General features: G+C 38.2%; 1 protein-coding gene across 3 annotated transcripts in view; it reads left to right on the plus strand.

Moving 5' to 3' along the window:
• Window positions 1-22,424, plus strand: part of LOC149790517 (ras-related protein Rab-5A-like) — a 51,057-nt gene extending 28,633 nt beyond the window's left edge. For all 3 annotated transcript variants that reach the window (XM_089972569.1, XM_089972568.1, XM_089972567.1), the window contains exons 5-6: window positions 17,527-17,620; window positions 20,120-22,424. In XM_089972569.1, coding sequence (XP_089828695.1) covers window positions 17,527-17,620; window positions 20,120-20,211 — 186 coding nt within the window. In that variant the 3' untranslated portion in view covers window positions 20,212-22,424. The remainder of the gene's footprint in view (window positions 1-17,526; window positions 17,621-20,119) is intronic.

Here is a 22,424-nt window from a genome sequence, read left to right on the forward strand (position 1 = left end):
CTGTCTCTGAAGTTTCGCTGCGAATAAAGGGACATCAAGAACCATCCGAGGATATAGTGATAGATTTTGAAAATAATCAAGTTGCGCGTGCGTATCATCGTCTGATGACATTTATGGGACGTGATCAAAATATTGATACCGGCCTGCAGATATCACAGTTGGATTTCACAACGCTGTGTCCGATTTATTACTTTTCGCTGGAACATCTTGATCTAACCAAACAATCGGTCGTTGATATACACTTCAAGGCCAACGTTGGTGATTTCCCCGCTGCAGTTGCTGGTCCACCTGCAATTCCTGGTGGTTTTAGAGCGATCGCTGTCATACTCTCCGATAAAGCAATGCTACTTGAAGGTGTTGGTGGACGAATGAGAGTCATCGATGCTACAGTGGAAAATATGTAACATTGCTAGCAGCAACGTGTAAACAATTAGATCAATCTCGTATTAAATAAAATGTCATACAGTTACGTTAATGTGTCACTGACTCCTGGTCAGGTGAAGAAATTACAATCGGAAAACGCGAGCACATGTGGGACATCAATAACGTTAAAGCACGATCAGCTAGCGGGCGGTCCAAACAAGCTGTCGCTGACTAAAACTCAGCTAAAACATTTCAACAGCGCGAATCAGGGCACGACTGGAGTTCGAATTGATCTCTCTCCGGCCGCGGTCAAAGATATGGTCAAAAAGACCGGCGGAATACTTCCATTTCTTCCAATAATTGCCACCGCATTAGCACCAGCAGCAGCCGCCGCGGCAAAGGCAGCCACGTTAGGAGCAGTTGGAACCGCTGCTGGAATGGCACTAAAGAAAGTAACCGGAAAGGGAATTTTACACAAGGAAAGTCTAAAAAAAGACAAACAAGAACACAAAAACCAACAAGACGCCCCCGAAAGACAACTATGCCTCAGCCCAATCGTTTAAAACTTCCAGTGGAACAATACGGAGCGGGTCTAAGACCACCGGGAACTCCGGCGTCATGGTACCCAAAAAGGTTTTGAAAACACTTCCAGCAAGCAATTTTGATTTACTTAATGCTGCTAAACAATTACGCATAAAATCCTTCAAAGGTGTATTTATGCGAGATGAATTACCAGCACGACCGAATAATCCAGAAACAGGAATTATTAATCTTGACAACAAGGAAGGCCCTGGGACTCATTGGGTTGCTTACGCGATCGATCCGCGTGGAATTATCTATTTCGATTCGTACGGGCTAGCACCGCCAGTTGAATTTCTCAGGTACGTCCAAGGATTTCCAATTCCAGTTTGGCAGTCAACGTTACCAACGCAAACATTAATTGATCCTCCGATATGTGGTCAAGAGGTTTTGAATGTTCTCGCCGCGATAACAAAACATCCAGCGATTCCTCCTCATAAAGTCGTGCATGAATACACGTTGAAAAATCATCAATGATTTCCAAATTTAAACAACCCCATAACAGATAATGGTTGATATTTACGGAAGATCAAGCAGAACCAAGGAAGAAAAAAAGATATCGATTTATCAGCGTATGCGACCAAAGATGAAATTGATGATCTTTTAAATCTAACCGGGATAGACCCAGATGAGGTTGTTATTTTTCAGGACAGGCACGGCAAGCTAAGAACCAGTAACATTAAGTGGAATGACATAATTCGCAGGGTTATTGGAGCTGTCACGGACAACATCGTTGTATTCACTGACAGCGGCAGAATCAGAGATTCGTCGATATCAATTGCGATGCTGCGAGATGATGCACGAAAAGTCGCAACGGAGCGTGTAGCGAAGACCGGTGATACAATGACAGGCTAACTCAGCATGAACGGCAACAAAATAACTGTTCTAAAAAATCCGGAAGGTCCCGAAGATGCCGCAAACAAACAATACGTAGACACCGTTGACGGTGAACTAACTACGTTGCGGGCAGAGTATGATGTTCACGTGGGCGCGTTTGCAAGATTTCGAAGAAACTATCAAAAAACTGGTGAGACCGTGGATAAGTTCTTTGGGGTTCCTCCAGTCGTCGACGTGAAACTCGTTGATATCAAGACCGACATTGACACGATCAAACAAACACAGCAGGATATCGTATCGGGAATTCCTGAGATCGTTAACAAAACCAGTTTGATTAAAGTCCCCGTTACAGTTACTCCCGGGCATATCACCAACATCGTATTCACGGTATCATCGGGATTCGCAACATGGTCCCGACAAAATAATACTATCAAATACATAGCAACGGTCACTGGCGTGTACAGGTTGTCTGTGTTTTCAGCCGCTAAATTTGAAATCTTCACAACATATCCTTGGAGACATTCCACCGATAAGTATTCCGGGGTTGTAACTATAATACTAAACAGCGGAACCGAATAAATATTTATACTTGAAGCCGCAGACAAGAAATTAACCGCAACATCCTACTGGTGGTGTTTGGAATTCGTCGCAGAAACGCCTCAATTGGTTACCGCGTAATTGAATAATGAAATCAGCATCAACGACAACACCGATGACAACGTCATTAGGCGCTCAGCAATACCGGTATGATCAGGTACGCGAATGGCAATCAACGTTGAAAAACACCATTGACAGATGCGAACAAAAATAAAAAAATACAAACGGCGTGTGACCGCGCTGGACATAACAGTGTATTCGGTATCCGCGGTAGTTGCATCCACGGGTGTGCTATTGTCTGCGCTGACACCAGTAACGGCTGCAATCGCTATCACAATCACAATTTCTGCCTCAACGACGATTGCAGGAGTCGCCAACATCATCGCCAAAAAAATATCTTCGTGCGCGATAACAAAATTACACGAGTATACGCGGGTAGCCAACGCGGCCAACAGCGCCTACTCGAAATTGTCCTCGTTGATATCATCCAGCGTAGACGACAACAACATATCAGATTCTGAATTCACGCTGATGTCCAACATATACCGCGACTACGAACGCGCAGCGAATACTGAAACCGTAAACGGTTTTCATTTGTAAACGATGAAGATAAATAATGACGGAGATACTTCAAGAGATAGCCGCAAATACAGCTCCGGTAAAAACATCAATGATATCAGTGTCCTCGACGCAACCTGAATTCGATATTAATTTTCCAACTGCAATTCCAGTAAGTGAAATCGCGTTGGCACAATTACGAGTATATCACAGTTGGCCCAATATCAGGTCGACATCATTTCACGGACAGTTGCCGAATAACTCATTTGTTTTTTCGTATCAGAATAACGCTGATGGAACCCCAGATCGGAACGTCATTGCGTTACCCACTGGGAGTTATCAGATAGAAGAAATCAACAAAGAAATACAGCGTCAAATAAAACGTGTCACCGGAAAAGAATCAAAGATCAGCATAACAGCACACGAGCCAACGCTGTCAACGGTCATCGAAATCTCAACGCCGGGTTACCACGTAGACATTTATAACAGTTCAATCAGAACAGTATTAGGATGGCCTAAAAATCCACCACCGGTACCACCGATACCACCCCCTGCACCCGAGAAATCCGATTATATCACTGACGCGAAGTCATATCACGGAATTACACCGGTTTATAGGACGCGTCTGGATGATATAAAAAGCGCAACGGTGGATAGGTGGATCCCGCCTCTTAGCGATGGCGGCGATATTGTGTTGACTTTTACTCGTGCAACATATTCAACGGGAGTGGGAGGATTAGGATTTCGTGTTTATCTGAGCGAAATTATTGAATTTTTTAAAACTATTAATGTGGAGCACCGCGCGCAACTAGCGCATCTACGCAACGCTTCCAAAAACATCTTTCTGATGTAACAGGTTCACGTGGAGAAATTATTAAGCAAATCGAAATATTAAATCAGATTGCCGCAGATATGGAATATATTAACCAACGAATGATTCAGGTAGTAACTAACAGTAGCTCCATCATTAAACAACAATTTTTGGATAAGTACTCGCTGACCGAAGCTGAACTGCCGAATTTTAAATTGCCAGGATATGTTTCCCCGGTCATCTTGCGAAAATTCATCACTGATATCGTCGATGAATACTTCGATGACATACTTGCACAACACAAACGAATACTACCAGAACCCGTTATCTTAGCACACAATAATTCCACAGCGAGTGATAGCCGGCATATTTTTCCGGGCATCGTAGCAATCACTGATGTCGTCGCGGTCAATCTTGTATGTGATGTCATCGATGGCAGTTACAACATAGACACGACAACATCGAATCAAGCCCAGCAAGGTTTTATACTGTATTCATTTACTCCTAGAGAGCCACCTGGATTTTTGATTGTGCAAGAGCCAATCAATCCAGTATTTCTGCTGTGTCATAATCCGACGCTGACAAGGATGAATTTTAAAGTCACTGACCAACAACATAGACTGTTGGACCTGCGTGGGGAGACTGTTAGTATAAACTTGCTGGTAAAGTCCTAAGGACTTTCATCGTGAAACGATTTCCATCTTAAGGATTTTCGTCGTAAAAAATCTTCGATTTTTTCAAAGACTTTCAATTAGCGATATCGCTATCATAATAATGTCCAAAAAATCTTCGAATTACCAGAAGTATGATGATGATGATGAAAATCTCTCTGACAGTGAAACACAAAGTGATTCCGACAGTGATTTTGTTGTCAGTGATGAAGATGATGAAACACAAAGTGTTTCCACTGACAGTGATTGTGAATCTGAAACACAAAGTGTTTCCAGTGATTCCGATGATAGCCCCGTTGGCGTTTCCAACGACATCACCATCAGCGACAGCACTGTCGTAATAAATTATATTAAATGAACGCGAAAATAATAGTATGTATCAGCACGTGAAATGTTTAATACACAACAAAAGCGCGCTTGAAAAATTCATCCGAAAAATATTTACCGGAAATCATTTCCCGGGCGTTGTTAAAATAATCATCGATAAGTACGGCAATGATGACTTTTTACTGACAGATTTTCAGCTGAAGCAACTCCGCGAAAACAATATCACGATGATTACTTGTGACGCAGACCAAATCCTCAATGTTGCTCACTCGTGCATTTCACGGGATCATCTTGATAAGATCCTGCAGTGAAAATCCTTTAGGATTTTTAAAAATATCAAAGACATTTCCATCCTGAAATTCGAAGAATTTCAAAAATATTTTACTTTATATATTTTTTTTTTACCACTGACAATTTCGCTGATTTCATAGGGGTAATTGCCGGTGAAAACCAGAGAAAAGGACCAAAGTTACGGATTTGATAGGGTAATTGCCGGTGAAAACCAGAGAAACAGACCAAAGTAACGGATTTGATAGGGTATTTGCTGGTGAAAACCAGAGAAATCGTCCATTTTCCTTGATTTGATAGGGTATTTGCTAGTAAAAATCAGTGACATCAGACAGTTGCAAAAAAAATACTATAATAACTATTTTTCCTGCGGGATTTTATTTTTTCTTATAGTATTTTTCTGCAACAGACCAAAGTCACGGATTTGATAGGGTATTTGCTAGTAAAAACCAGAGAAACAGTCCAAAGTCGTAGATTCACAGGGGTATTTGCTAGTAAAAATCAACAAAACAGACCAAAGTCACGGATTTGATAGGGCAATTGCCGGTGAAAACCAGTGAAACAGTCCAAAGTCGTAGATTTTATAGGGTATTTGCTAGTAAAAATCAGAGAAATTGTCCACGTTGCTAATCCTGATAGGGTATCAGCTAGTAAAAACCAACGAAATCGGACAGTTGCACAATTTGGACAGTAAAAAAAAATATTACTTTTTTTTTTACTTTCGATTTCACTTCTAGGTAAAATGCAATCAAGGTGAGGTATTTACTTCCTCGTCAGTGACTTCGTCATTGGTGACAAAGTCATCCTTGATTTCATCAACGGACATACAATGCTTTAATTTCCTGACCCGATTATTTATTATCTTCTTTGTTTCATACTCGGGTGCCAGTGCCAGCCTGATCTTTTCGATTGCACGAGACAGTGGAACAAATTCATTTATTTGTGTCTCCGCTACGCTGGCTAGCGATTTATACAAATTATTTTGGATCATCTTTATGAATCGATATGGAGCAGGAAGAATATAACGCCCTGCGCACTTAGCTTCGTATAATGATTCAAAATCAGACAGAATAGTTTCAACATTTAGTAATATTTTAAATCCTTGTTTTTCTAATTTTTTAATAGCATCAATCACATTATTGATATTTTCTTGATTCATATTTATATATATTTTTAAATATTTAAAATAAAAAAACATCACATCTCTTTGAGCTTCTAGGGTGTCTTATGACATCCTACCAAACTCAGGAGGGGCGGAAACACTACCCCCGATTGAGCTCCTAAACTGTCAAATGACAGTCTAGAAAGCCCAGAGGGTGTGTTTGCGAACGACGAGACATTCCCCCATTTGTGAACCTCCTAGCTTACCATTTGATATGCTAGCAAGGCTCATATAGGGACAACACATAACATGTAGTATTTACATCTGTAAAGCTTCTAAATTGCCACCGCATTTTAGCAAGCTTACACAGTAGTATAACTTATCTTAAGACGGCACAAACATGTAGTATTTACAGTAGAAGCATATTTACAGCAGTTACAATTGTATATATAACTTATCCTAGGACTTAATTCTAACTTATCTTAAGACGGCACAAACATATATAACTTATCCTAAGGACGGTATGCGGGGTTATAATTCTACATCCAACAAGTTGCACACGTACCCCTGAAATCAACCCTGTTTTGGGGTAAAAGGTTACCCCGAAACGCGGCGATACGGAGAAGGTTGTGCAACTTCGTTGGGTATCGAAACCCCAATATGATATCAGGACGATATTGTATATAAACTGACTGATACCCGAAAGTTCAGAAATAGCTCAGCGTGATTTGTTTAAAACGTATTTTCTTAAATATGATCGTGTGGAAACCACAGATGAACCATAAACCCGAACAAGTGTAATAAAATAGCGATATTGTCTGTGAAAAAAAGATAAATATACGTTTGCCTGATAAAATCCGGAAGATAAAATCATTCTTGCGCTGTCACCTTGACTTGTCAAGGGGAAAAACAAGGGAAGTTATTTACTTCCTTGTGCAGAAAATCGTCTGCTCGCACCTGTAATACTGCGCTCGATAAATTTACCTATTGCACAAGGGGAGGGGACTAATTGCATGAGATATGCCTAACGGAGTTATCTCCGTTAGGAAAATCATCGTGATAACGAAATATAATTTTCTGATTATTATACTTTTTTGCCAACGCGGATTTATATATTTTTTCTGCGACTTTTCGTACTGAGGGTGCACAAATACCGAAATACTTGCCAGCTGAGGTCATTGAGCGAAATATTATTTCTTCTTTTTTATTTAAGTTTATGGATACAACTGCCCTAGACTCTCTCTTCCCCCCAGTATTACCAGCCTTGCAATTTTCGCTCTGCGTCACAGCTCTCAAATTGGATAAATTATTATTAAGTTTATTTCCATTAATATGATCAATTACAAGACCTTTTTTGATCTCTCCGCGGAAACACTCGAACACAAACTTGTGATTAAGATAACGTTTCTTTCCAGCAGTGAACATTAAATAACCAGCATTACTAACAACACCAACTGGTTTTTTCAACCTGCTATTTCTAACTATTCCCTGTCGTGATGCTTCATAATTTTTAATGGTTGGATGTGAGACAAATTCTTGGCTCATTTATATAATAATGTATTTGTCTAATTTATAATTTGTCTGAAAACCTAGTTATATAATCACTCTCGGATTTTAGCGCGTCTCCGTTATTTTTTTTATTGTAATATCGCTTGAGTTCACGGTATCGTTTCCCCCCACACCCCGCACATAATTGTGTTTTACCTCTGACACCAATGCCACATCGCAGGCAACGAATAGGTCCTGCGCTTCCTCGTTTGATGCTCTGTATATGTTCACCGCAGAATTCCTTCCTACAGGGCTTACCACAGACTGTTACGGATCCAACTTTTAACCATCTGCAGTTGTTCATTGTATATATAATATTTTCTTATTTAAATATTTGTCTTAAATATAACATGGAGGAGTTTTCGAGGTTATCCGCAGTTGGCGCCGGGAGATTCGATCTTGACAGGCTAAACCCGGATCCACGACGACGGCATCTAACTTATCTGTTCGATATTATCAACGAGGGTAAGAAAGAATTCCGCAACGACGGCGCATCTCATGTATGGTCGACATTTAACATTATCCGCGACGTTGACGATGTCATCGATGAGGACATCATCGATGCTACAATGACTGATGCCCGAGCAAAAACAATTATTGATTATATTGATTTTCATCAACGTGAAAAGAAATACTTTTCCAGAATAAAATTTATTGTCAACGTTGAAGACGATACGTGGATTATCCGTGACAAACTCGACGCTGTTCTTGCTAACGGAAAGACCGCTCTGTTAAGTAGCGACTCTAAACCAGGAATGCTGACCGGGATTGATATACCATATTACGCTCGAGCGTATCCTGTAACCGCAGTCATTTATGGAATATATCCTGTAAAAAAAACAAAAATTGATAAACTCGCTCCGATGAAAACTTCGACGGTGTTAAATTGTGTAGCCGAGCGAGTAATGGAACATTTTAAAAACGCAAAACGAGGAAACGGGTTAACCGATCTGCGACGTGAAAAAATAACATCATGGGGTGAATCGGTTAAGAATACCGGGGCAACAATAAATGATGTTGCTGCGCTATCAAGTAAATTAAAATGCTCAATAACAGTAAAAACACTAACCGGGGAAATATTATACAGTTCGAAGCATTATAAAAAGTCAGGAACACCGATTGAAATTATTGATCATAATTCGCACGCGTGGACTGATGCGGTTACAATATTTCCACGAGACCGTGTTGTCAAGTTTTATTCTGGAAACATATACGAGGTTATTTACGCGCTGAGTAAAACCGACCCTGAGTCGGTGTGGTTATTTAGGAGCTCCGAAGATTCCGAGTATGATCAATTTGTGAGACCCAACGGAGAATTATACAGAACAGAATCGTTGCACCAACAAATGAAAAAACTCGCAAAAATGTATATGAGAGATGCTAGCGATGAGCAGTTATTGGTTAATTGTTTTACAGTTCCAAGTGTTGCCGCTCACGCCGCCAGAGAAAGAAATTCGTGGAGACCAACCCGAAGTCAGTTTCTTTCAGATATACAGTTAAGTTGTGTCGAGTATGGTCATGGCGGGTTGTGGAATACCCGATATGACTACCGGGATATGATTTCCGTAGATATGATTGCCTGCTACCCAGAAAGCTTTCTCGGAAACGGCGAGTGCCGCGAATACTTTACGCAGTTTGGACACCCCACGAACTCGATGACACGAGTCGCCGTAAACGGCAGTTTACCCGACGCTGACCTGACAGGATTTGCTCGTGTGACTTCGTTTGAATTCGCCACGGGACTTCATCCGATTTGTTATGTTTGGTTTGGCAGACACTTCGTCGAAAAGCGCTGGGTACCAATAGTGTTATTGCGATACATGCTTGACAGCGGCATACTGGTATCGTTGACTGTCAGCGAAGCAATCTTATGTTATCGACCGCAGACATCAGTTTGGTTGCCAACACCGGAGCGTGTTACCCTCGAAGAAGTTATCGGCGAGTATGCACGAGAGTGTCCAAATACCCCAATGGATGTCATTGTCAGTGAGGCTCCTAAAATTCTCAAGATCAAACTCAAAAACAGTGAAATCACAGCGAAAGATCTTGGACGAAGAATAATCGGTAAATTTACTCAGGGTGCAGCATTTGATCATAAAATGCATCACTCGCGGTTGATTATCGATGAAGCTGAATTGGATTTTATAATCGCCGACGCGGTTGCCAGAGACATATTTTGTAACAGGGAGGATGTGTTCTTGTCCGACGGAAAAAAGTTGGGCACAATTGTAAGTTATATCGACGGAGAATCGCCTCAATACACACATTTGAGATCTTCAATGCTGGCTTATGTTTCTATAAATTTGTTATCGATGGTAAATCGATTTCCTGGTAACGCAGTCAGAGTTGCCACGGATTCATTTTACATCGACAAGAAATATTCAGAATCACTGACCGATATAATGAAATTCTGCGGCGGAGATGAATGGGGTTCGTGGAGAATAAAAGCCGAGATGTTGCACGAGTATTGTGAATCCGCTGATGTTGCAATCGAGGACGATTATTATAAATCAACAATGCCAGAAATATCTTCCGCACCGTCTGTGGATGATCCAATCACCAGACATAAAACTGTTTATTTGAACGGGCCGGGCGGGTCTGGTAAAACAACTCGAGCGATCGAATTATTTCGGAATTCAGATATGATTGTGCTAACACCTACACACAGACTTGCCAGAGAGATGAAACAGCGAGGAGTCAATTCTTGTACTTATCACAGCTTTTTCAAATACAGCGGCGGTGTATGGACGTCAGATCGAATGGGCACAAAATATATCAAGGATATAATAATTTGGGATGAGATATGTACGGTGCCGCTGGAAACGTTAAAAACATTTCTTGATTGGCTGCTAACGAAAAATACCGCAGTGATTATGTGCGGCGATCACGGTCAACCACCTCCGTTTGTCGGCGCATCTCCGCATGATTGGCTGAGGAATTTTGTTGATTATCACGAAGAAGTGTCTGATGATTACCGAGCACTTGATGCAACACTGAAAGAATTTAAAACACTAATCAGGCTACAACCGAATAAAATTCAATGTGAAATCATGCGCGAGATGATTCCTGAAACTTCGATGAGTGACTTTTTACGCATATGGAAACCAGACGATTTGATAGTGGCAAGTAGAAAGATAGTCAGAGACACACTTCAACAACAGCTATTTCGGTTACAAAAAATAAAGTTTCCAATGCTGCCAACGCCGTTATGTTATAGACCAACTGATACGCGGTTACAAAATATAGATGTTGATATTCCAGCAAAGACAGAGAAACAGAATTTAGTATTGAATGATATTGTGTTAGTTGACATCGATGCTGTCAAAGATGCACTAGCGATGAATAAATCCCCGTGGACGCTAGGATACGCAATGACAATTCATTGTTCTCAAGGACTGACTATCTCTGATACAACTGTCTGGATCATTGATGATCGAATCGAATGGTCAAACTTAGTCTACTTGGCGGTTTCCAGAGTCAGAAGAATATCTCAACTGCGAAGAATTGTCTTGAATGAATCAAACGCTGATAAAATTAATAATGAAAACAACAGCAACATAATAAGAAAAAAACTCGCCGGTTACAAACAGAGTGACAAAAAAAATAATCGCGATTTTGATCTTGACGATGACTTCGTCGTTGCGCTGAAACAACAACATAATAATCACTGCGCGAGCTGTAATTGTATAATGCTATGGCAGTATTCGAATAAAAATTCAAGATAATTTACCGTAGACAGAAAAGATAACAGTCGCGGTCATACACGTGATAATGTCATGTTGACCTGTCTTGAGTGTAATCGACGTCGGGGTGCCAGCGCTAGTTAAGTCACTTCAGTGATTTTGGCGGCAATTGTGTGTCCTCGGGAATTACCTGAAGCTGCTCACGCGTGAATCCGCGTTGAGGAGCAGTTGAATCCAACCTGTAGATTGCTGGTCTGCCAGTGGATCTTGTCACGGTGGATATGCTATGTGTGGTAACACTCCAAATGGGATCAGTCGCTCTTCGTTTACCACCTTCAAGTTCGCCTGGTTCGTATAAATATCTAACTGTGACATTACCCAACACTGGCTGTGTTGAAATATTATTTCGTTGTATTTGTATATATTTTTTTGTGATCGAAATGGAAGGTTTCATGTTGGTTGTTCGAGTTATTTCATTATTTAGCGCAGCTATCACGCTTGGTAATCTTGCAACCCATTCGCGCGATCTCGTATCTTGAATGAATTCTTTCGCGTATTGATATCCAAATAACCGCTCAGCAAGTGTTCTATTGAATCGCTCAACAATTGCCTGATCACGGTGAATTTCAGTGTGTCCTCGTCGTATGGTGACGTTATGTTGTTTCATCAGCGATGATACTGCACCTTGAAATTCTTTGCCAGGATCAACTTGTAGCAGATGTGGCCATCGTAGACCACCTTGTGGTCCAGGTCCTCGCCGATAAATTCTTTCAAACGCAGAAGCAACCTCAGATGATGTTTTAGTCGTTAACGGTTCCGCATCTTTGTATCTACTGGCAACATCAACTATGGTTAACGCGTACTTGTATGTGCGTCTTCGGATAGTATCATGTGGCAGAAATAATATATCAGCTTGATGAACCTCATTTGGCACACTAACATCGAAATGCGCGAAGTGAATTTGTTTGGGGCGCGGTAGATAAATTTGCCATATTGCCTGTCGGGATAACCAATTTTTGGCAGTAACCGCCGTAACTTTTGCTGCTTCAGCGAGTTTACTAATTGCCGCGTTACCTCTCCAGTATCCGCTTGGGGAATAATAAATCGACTCCTTTATATACCAGTACCTAACGCTAATTTACCTTTCATTGCGGATTTTATCAACCAGGATGTTAACTTTTCTTTGAAAGATTTATCAGGGATGGCATTTAACGCGTGAATTAATTTCACGTCCGCGAGATGGCGCTGTTGCAAATCTTTGCTTCGGTACGCTACATCATGAGCATGGCACGCTGCATCGATAGCGTTTATCGGATACTCACCTGGTTTGGGTTGATCCTGAGCATCAAGTCTGATATCAAGTCGGGTTCCTGGACCACAGTAATTATATCCTGGAAGATGTTTTTCTCCTGGGTATTTAGCCCACGGAGCTCCTGGCAGCGCTGTTAACTTGGCTGCGATATCACCTCCGCTTTTTTTAAAATAAATCTAACTTTTTTTGTGCCACATCGTTCACACTTACCCGTGAGCGCTTGTCGATTATTTTTTGTTGTAATTGTTGTCGTATCCGTAGTTGGAGTACGTGCTCGGCATTTCACACAATATAAATCCATATTTATTTTATGATATATCTAATGGAGATTACTGACTTTTCTGCGTCAAAGCGACGAGAGCCAATTAAACATAACTCAGTGCTACCAAATTCTGTTCGAATGATTATCATAGGTCCATCTGGGTCGGGTAAGACACAGTTGTTACTTAATTTAATAATGAAGTGGATGAAGTGGGATAAATTATATTTTATAGCACCGTCAGTGGACGATCAGCGGTGTTATCAAGTGCTAAAAGATTTTAACGAAAGTGCAAAATCGATAATGGAAAATCAAAGTGATTTTCACGAAGATGTTATTGATTTTATAACTGACATCGAAGAAGCTCCATCCGTCGACGACATTGATGGATCAATTAACAACCTAGTTGTGTACGACGATGTGATGTTGGATAAACAAAAAAATCCAGCCAGAATATTCCCCCGTGGTCGACACAAAAACACTGATGTCATTTATGTGACACAACGTTATACACAAATTCCAAAAGTGATCAGAGATAATTGTAACGTTCTTGCGGTGTTTAACGGAGTTGACGCACACACGCTGAGAAATATTCATCAGACTTGGTGCAGTGGTGACATGGACCTCAATAAATTTAAAAATTTCTTTAGTCATGCTCAACGAAAACCACACGGGTTTGTGACGATAAATTTACATGATCCTCGGACACGATACCGAGTTGGGTTAGATACATTTTTTAACTAAAAATCCTAAAATGATAGCAGCAGAGAAACTGAGCCACCAAAGTCGCCGTCGCGCCCCCCCCCCCCCCCCCCCGTGAAGAAACTATTTTTTATAGTGAGTTATCGCTGTCGAAATAACCCTTCTAGCCAGAAAAGAGGATTTAGTCATCATAGTTTCTGGCTAGAAGGGTTTATTTTGTGAAATAAGCACTTCTATCAGAAATGTTTTTGATAGGGGTTCTGTTGAAACGAAATAGTTGGTGGGCTCAGTCTCTCTGCTGCTCAAGATATATACATAACACTGAAACATTTCCTATTATCACCCAAGTGTGAGATATGAATCTCTTATGTCAACTTCACAGTGGGGTCATGAAGGTAGAAACTATGTCGGCGTGCTAAAACTTTCATTCTTCTCACCAAAATATAGCAAGCAATATGCCATATGCATCATTATTTCTAAGACCATTCACAACAGTATGTTTATATATGATTCCTCTGAATTCTGTCTGCTCCTTTATGTGTGTCTGTATTGAAATGTTAAAAATATTCATCAAAATAAGGGTGCAAACCGTGACAGCTACAGAAAGTGCAAGACAATACATTATGGTTACCATTTTGTTCTCATATTTAGTAAGTTAAGTCCAAAAATATGCTACTTTGTCCTGATGTAAACAGTTCTCACATGGAGGTACAAAACACAGTTACCTCCCTCTCCAAAGAGCATTACATACAAAACTAAGTGATAAATATAAAAAGGAAGGAAATGTAATGAAGCTAATGCATAAAAATTATTTAAATATACGCAAAGAAATAGAAAAGTATAATAGATGTGGCTGACTGCACCATAATTTTTTTTATAAATTTTCCTTAAGGGGGCATGGGTCAGTTTTTATGTACAAATTTAATACCGCAATCAGCGACCTGGTATACAAAATCATAAAAAATCAAATACACAAGTGAGATCAAAAAAGTTCATATTTTTAGATACCTATATTAAAACAGAGCATAAGAATATTATTCACTTGACCAGAGACGTTAATGGCAGTTCATAGCAGAAGAAGTTTATGCACCTCAACCCCTATTTGATACATGCATTTTTCACATCCAAACGGCATTTTTTACAGCATGTGGTGCTCACAGTGCAAACACAAGCCCTTTTCCTAGATGAAAATGTTGAAAAACATTGTCTTCTAAATAGCTTGATGCAGTTCAGAATAGTTGTCATTCAAGCCGTTTTTGAGATATTCTACTTGCCTTGAACCCTCGTGTTTACTGCTATGGGAGGCTAGCTCTTCTTCCTAGCCGACTATTAGTATTTCACTATCAACATACTGCAGAGCAACTGTAGAAGGTGTACATGCCTGACATCAGTTTCAAGAACAACACAAGCCAGAAACACCTAGTTCACAAATATATCCATATCTTTAAATAGTAAACAATAATAGCTGAAAAAGTCACACCATAGCCTTAAGTTAAGAAATTTGCCAGGGGCGAATTTACGAAACTGGACCCTGCCACCTAAACGGTTGTTTATATTTGGCTGTTGTTTTCATTTACTTTCTACTGGCTTATCAGATTTGCAGAAATTTGATTGATAATTGTACCTTTCGTCAGAAATGTATGTACCGTTCTTCTAAAATCGTTCTTTTCAATCATAGTATGTACTCTCATAGGTGATTTTATAATGTATTCTCATTATCCACATGGAGGATTTGAGTTATTTTTTTAAATCTAGTAATCTTGAAATCTTTGAATCGAAAAAGTTCAGTCTGGATTACGATGAAGAGGAAGAGCTGACAACATTGTGACAAATGTAAATGAAAAGAGAGCAATGGTGCACGTGATGAAGTACAGTGGTACGAAACTTTGTTAAAACAAACAATCTGTTGAATAGCATGTCATACCTTCTTTGAGGTATTCAGGTGTCTTGGAAATGTTGTGGCCCTTTTTTAATTTTTCAAGTAACAGGAATAATTTTACATCGTTTCTGTTTAAATATACAAATTGAAAATTAGATAACTTCTTATGGTTAAGATGACAATAAAACGTCTCACTGCGAGCGTGCAGACATTACATTCAGAGATAAACGTCATCTTATAAAGTTCGTTAAGTCCTTTGGAAGGAAAGAAAAGAAAATTAATTTGTATGAATAAGCCAAGTATATGCAGGAAAAACCATCCCTATTTAATGTGATATTATTTATTCCTCTATAAACTAAAAGCAAAAATATAAATAGATGACGTAAAATATGAACAAATGCCTTTTGGTTTAGCCAATGTATTACGGCACAGGAAGACAAGAAGGTTATTTATTGCCTAGGCGAGTTTAGTAAAGAGGTTTTTTCAATGACAAACCACGGTACGTGTCATAAGTTGATCCAGTGGTTGGTTTCGAACCTGAATCATTTAAGTCGCGAGGACTGCACGCAGATTATGCCGCCATTAGTTGCTTGTTATTACATGTATGCGTGCGCATCAGTCCTATTCTACATGTACGAGCCCGATGAGGGCTGAGTAAATAACAACTGAAAACGAATGTTTTCGAAGAATCCAGAATTGTAAAATGAATTTCAATCTACAATAATGAGGTGAAATGTATGCCTGACAAAAAATAAATGTACATAATAGACCACGGTTAAAATTATGTATGAAGCTTTGGCAAGTGCAAACTGCAGATGGCAAGGAAAAGTATAGATGAATTTATTATCCGCATGCAAGTGATACATTAAGGTTGGAGTGGAGTGGGGTCGGGATTGGAAAGTAAACAAGGACGAAATATATATATATATATATTACACCTCCGAACTTCTCAGATAATCACAAAATGAACATATGAAAACAAAAATTATAACATCGGTCCCACAATATTGCTACGCACAATAAATTCTTAAAAGCTAATATTTAGATGAGAGAGAGAGAGAGAGACAGACAGACAGATAGACAGCCAGCCAGCCAGCCAGAGACAGAGAGAGATAGGGAGAGAGAGAGACAGAGAGAGAGATAATCACCAACTCTGCTAAGTGTTAGATGATGTCTGATTTTGAAAGCTTTATGCTTTAATATTAAGACAACATTTTACGCTGTTGATGAACGTAACAAATCGTAGCATATGTCACACAGTTTACATATGAGAAACACCTCTAAGATACATCCGAGGTTCGAATTGAAGGCGTTGAGAAGTAAATTTTAGAACGTCGACGCTCAAGACCTCTCAGATCTGATGTTACAGCAAAAACGTAGATCAGAAAAATACTGAAAACGACTCTGAAGCTAAGAGGGAGGGCTTCGTGATGAACAATAAAAATACTGAACATGCCAACTGTTTTAGTTGGGACCGTATTGCTGCATGTACAAACGCCAAAAATTAGAACAGAAGGATGGTCCATCTGTAATCGTGACGTATCAACTTTGGCACCGTGTCATCATATACTTCATACAAAAGACATAACTTTCTAAACCATCTATTATATAAAAATGAGAGAAGACAAGTCGGGAACGTTATCCTTCCCTGTCCCTTCCAGTTATAATTATTTATTTTGTTCTTCTAAAATTAAAGATGAATATATGTTTTTCTTTGGTTTCTTTGTTTCAAAAATCGAAAACTATATTTTACTATTTTACTAAGAGCCATCGGTAAGGAAATGGATGTCGAAAAATGTTTCTTCTAACAAAAGTGTTATGTTTGTTTAGTTTAGATATAGTGTGTCAGGTGTGTCAAATGTAAATACATTAGGTTGAACAGCTTTAACTGTGCAGAAAAAGCAATGTCTGGAGGGAGGATGCTGTTAGTATACATAGAGGCTATACACAAATGAGGTGGTATCTGCGTTATAGAAAATACTGTTTGATAAATACGCATTATTTTTATAGGATGGTGAAAACCTGGCACAGGAAAATAACCTGGTATTCATTGAAACTTCAGCCAAGACCGGTATGCACGTTCCAGAAATTTTCATGTCTATAGGTAAAACGTTTAATTTATTCATTGAAAAAATAATTCTATCTCTCTCTCTCTCTCTCTCTCTCTGGTTTCTTAGTTATTATTTTTCAATCCATTCTGTCAATTTTATATTAGGTTCTCTCCTGTTTTATTCTTTTTCAAAGATTAAATGATTCGATCATGTATTCATTCATTTTATCTTGCTTGTTTGTCATTATTTGTTCCACTCTGTATTCATTTATTGAATTCCCTTCGTGTGGTTTCCGGTAGAAGGGATATGTAATGTGCATTACTTACTTGTTTTGCAATCCAAGTACAAATACAGTGAAACTGTGTATATAGTAGAATAAGCATGATTCCAACTCCTATCGTAATTTAATAATTTCTGGTTTTATTAAACTCTAGTGGATTATGACATTTAAATTTTATTTCTGTTAGCTATGTGATGTGATGGGATTGGATAATTCGAGGTTTCATTTTTCTACATCAAAATTATACAAGTATATGTTTTGCGAAAAGTGTCAAAAATGTACTGTTATAACGGTCCAGTTACTGACGCAGAGATTTTTTTGTATGTGTTGAATTTACGGTTCCAACAGTATTTTAACAGTTGAGTCATTTTGTCAGTAGTTCTGACTATTTACAAATATATCGATTTTCCATTGCATAGTTATTCATATAGTGTTACAATAATGTTACGATACTGCTGCGACAGCATTGTTTGTTGTTGCAAAACTGTATGCAGCTTTAATGCTACAGTTGTGACGATATTTTGTATAGTAGCGAAGCACAATTGTGTTATTCTGCCGTTGCTACGCAGTGCTAACGTTGCAACATTACAGTTTTGTTTATATTTCTGTCTTATACTCAGAAGGCAAAACTACTGTTATGGCGATAAAATATATCGGTACGACAATAACAAACATATCGTCCTACTGCCATTTGAATATCGTTGTAATCATATATGGATACAATTCAACGATTATAAATGCCCCATCGAAACAGGACCGATGTTCAAAATATTTTTTCAGCAGTAAACTGTATCCTAGTAAGAGCAAAAATTACCGCTACATTGACAAATTTGACCGTTGCAACGACTTGCAAAGTTACGTTGAATTAACAAATTTTAGTAATTAACAAATTTTAGTATTAGAATGGTACTAGGATACCATTGCAGTGGTAGTCGGCTACAGTACTACGGCTATTTTGGCCATGTTTTTTGTTCACATTATACACGTGTATCATTCTTAGTCAACTATGTCATGTCATCGATTATATTTAAATGACGTACTTGATAAAAATCGAGTGCTTCCGCAAGAGATATAATAAGAGTCCGTGTTCCGCTGACATTTTGATTATCCAGTCAAATTACAGCTGTCGTATCACATCCCCCCCCCCCTCTCTCTCTCATATAAGGAACCTGACCTGGTTAATCGGAGCTCCGTTTATCCGAAAAACTCCCTATTCGGACATCGTTCTACAGCAACAGAATACCTAAATTTTAATTTTCTTCGTTAATCCAGTAATCCACGTTCCGGATCCGGACATCAAAATCGGGGAGCAAATTTTACTACTGCAATAAACTTCACTCAATAATCAGGATTATTTTTTATATACAAAAATCAGAAAATTTTAAGAATCGTTATGAAAATATAATAACTCCGACAACACAGATACACTTACACACATTTTTAGGTTTGTCAATTTATCAATTTATGATTGGTCAAATTTTTGTGACACATCAAGTTAAAAACTGATCACGTGTTTGAAAAAAGATTCAATTAGCGAGACCATTATTCTAACCAGTGATTGTATAAACAATGTATGTTTTTGCTACTCGCTGACTGACGTGTTTATAAATAAACACGCTGGGATCAAATCGTCTACACTTTTGACATATTGTAGTCCAGTGCGGGTTAACATAAATTAAAATATACACAAGCCAGTAGATGTATCTATTAATGTATTTCAGCCATTCTTGAATATTAAATACATGTATAGCTAGCAAAGATATGTACATGTTTTGTACCAGCAGTCGGTATGATATCGGAAGATAAAAATGAGCATGCTAATAGATCCAGACATTCACTGGCTACGAATTTGTCCGGGATTTTATATATATATATATATATATATATATATATATATATATATATATATATATATATATATATATATATATATATTCGTAGGGGTAACACTAGATCTACTGTTTGTTCAAGCGATATAATCCGATAAGGGACGAAACGATGGGACCGAATTATTCTATGGTTTCACCTATTGATAAAATAGCTAGCTATGATCCTCATGCGGAACGTGAAATGAAAAGGTCACCAGAATATGACCTTATCAGTGCGTGTCATATCTATGTTGTGTGATGTCAAAGGTCTTACAGTACTTGCATTGTTCGAAACTCAGTTATATTGCTACGCAGAAACTTTAAAATAAAGTGATAAAGTCTATGAGACAACGAAATTACTGCATTCTGTCTCAACTAATGATCTTTATTCGTTCTTGTTTTAGCCCAATCAACTGGTAGACAAGGTTCGATTGTTCGAGACAATAAAGGAATCAAACTGAGTGGCAAGGACAAGAAGAAAGGGAAATGCTGTTAGCCATGTCTCCAGTGATGGGGAAGAGACGATCACTTTATCACGACACATGTACTGAATGTGTATATTGTATGAAGTATCTGGAACATAGTTATTTTACATCCCCATTTGACAGTACTGATGCATGTTGAAAATATAACATGAAAAATGTTTCTTCAGAAACAACAATCTCGGTTTGTTAAACTGTATTTTTTTTACTTATGAAAAAAAGCAGCATTTGACTTTTATAAATGATGAAAGGAGCTAAAGAAAGAAACATCAGTGCATGGCTACATTTGACTCTTTGTATAGGTTTTTTCAACGTAAAAGAAGTGAATATATTACATAATTTTGTCAAAATACAATCGAAAGAGTTGCAAAATTATTTGTTATATTTCGGCAGGGATAGTAGAGACCTACGTTTACTCTTTGAAAACTTAATTTGTCTTTCTTTTTAAGAAAGTATATTACTTCATTAGATACCAAGTGAAGAAGCAGGACTGAGTTTTAAAACATCACCGTCATAATTATATTGAATATAAATAACAGAAAACACAACCGAAAACAAATCTTAACTTAAATATTTTGTGTACAAAAAGAAGTTTCACAAACTAGTCTGGATAGAAAACTTAGAAATTCCATTAACGTATGACATAACGATTTATTTAATATTCCTGATTAAATTACTCGGCATATCTTTCCTGTCTTTAATTTCCAAAGTGTGGATGTTTTCTTATCAAACCTATAAGCCATATTGCTTAACTGAAATAATAGATGTAAGAAAGAAACAGCATAAAACAATAAAATTGATCAAATTTCTTAATTCCAGGGTGCTTTCTTTCGTTTGATACACGTTAGGATTGAATTGTAATTTCAGTTTGAAAAAGAGCGGTATATATATATATATATATATATATATATATATATATATATATATATATATATCGGCGCACTTAGTTTCTTAACGTTTCATGCTGATCTAGCTCCTCTTCTGGCGCATTAACAAGTAAGCATTTAAAATGACTTACACTAATGCAAAACAAGGGTTCTCTCGGCTTTTATGTCATGAGTTGGCTTTTCGTTTTTGGTTGTTTCCTCCTCCAGGCGATGAGCGTGACTAGCTTGACACATTAGGGAATTATATTTTGGCTGCGCCGCTGCTAATTTTTGTTTTGATATTATTTATGTCATAGGTGTGTTTTCCCTTCTTTCGCGAACATCTTGGGAATAAAGCGCCACTGAAGCGCTAGACAAACGTATGACACTTTCTTTTTGATGATTTGTAATCATTATATTGGTACACACGCTTTGTTGGGAAATAATTAGATCGGAACGTTCAGTAAGAATGATTTGCACGACACTAGTATCTTTCAAAAGACAATACAACTAAAATAATTTGAGTCATAAGAAAGTAATAATGATACAGGTTTTAGCTGATGTCACAGTTCAAAAACTTTCATATTTTGTTAATTCATCCCTCTATCTATCTACACTTTTAATTTGTATTTTAAATAGATTTGAAGATTCTCGTCCACTACTCTTTCAAATACGAAGGACGCAGGCAACTTCTTTAAATAGACACCGCGTGTAACTGACCATCTCCATAGTCAGGCTAAATATGTTGGTCCGAATTTGGCTTCTCCGATACTGACCAAACCGTTTCATTCTGACCCTGCCCAATTCTATAAAATGATCAAATATGTATTATATATATATCCCTAGATTTTGAACGTTTCTTTATATTCGGCGTACTCTATTCAAGTTTTCGGTGTTGTAATTGAGTGAGATGTCAAAAGCAATGAAGAGGAAAACAGAACGGACGAATTGTTTTATTGTTTTAAAGAAACATAACATTTCTTGGAGGCATTTATTTGACCATTGTTAGATAAAACTCTCTAAATGCAATTTTAGATGTCTAGATAACAGTTTAGCTTGCACTGATGATTCTAGCACCGTATATTTAAGAAGCGTTACGTAGAGCTGTACACGAACTTTAGCTAATGACTAATGATTGCTATCTATATATATAAGAAAGAGAGAGAGAGAGAGAGAGAGAGAGAGAGAGAGTTATCCTTAGTAAGAAAATGCACTGTCATATAATGTGCTGCATTTTGCACGGGTTTTTTCCGGCATTTTGCAAAGCATTGAGAACATGTACGTTGATTGCTTGTTAGATGTTTCATACAATTTTATTTTTCAAAGACCAGAAGTTATAAATAAAACAGTGTTTTCGACAA

This window comes from Sinohyriopsis cumingii, chromosome 10, assembly GCF_028554795.1.
Source record: "Sinohyriopsis cumingii isolate HCF-2022 chromosome 10, ASM2855479v2, whole genome shotgun sequence".
Taxonomy (NCBI): domain Eukaryota; kingdom Metazoa; phylum Mollusca; class Bivalvia; order Unionida; family Unionidae; genus Sinohyriopsis; species Sinohyriopsis cumingii.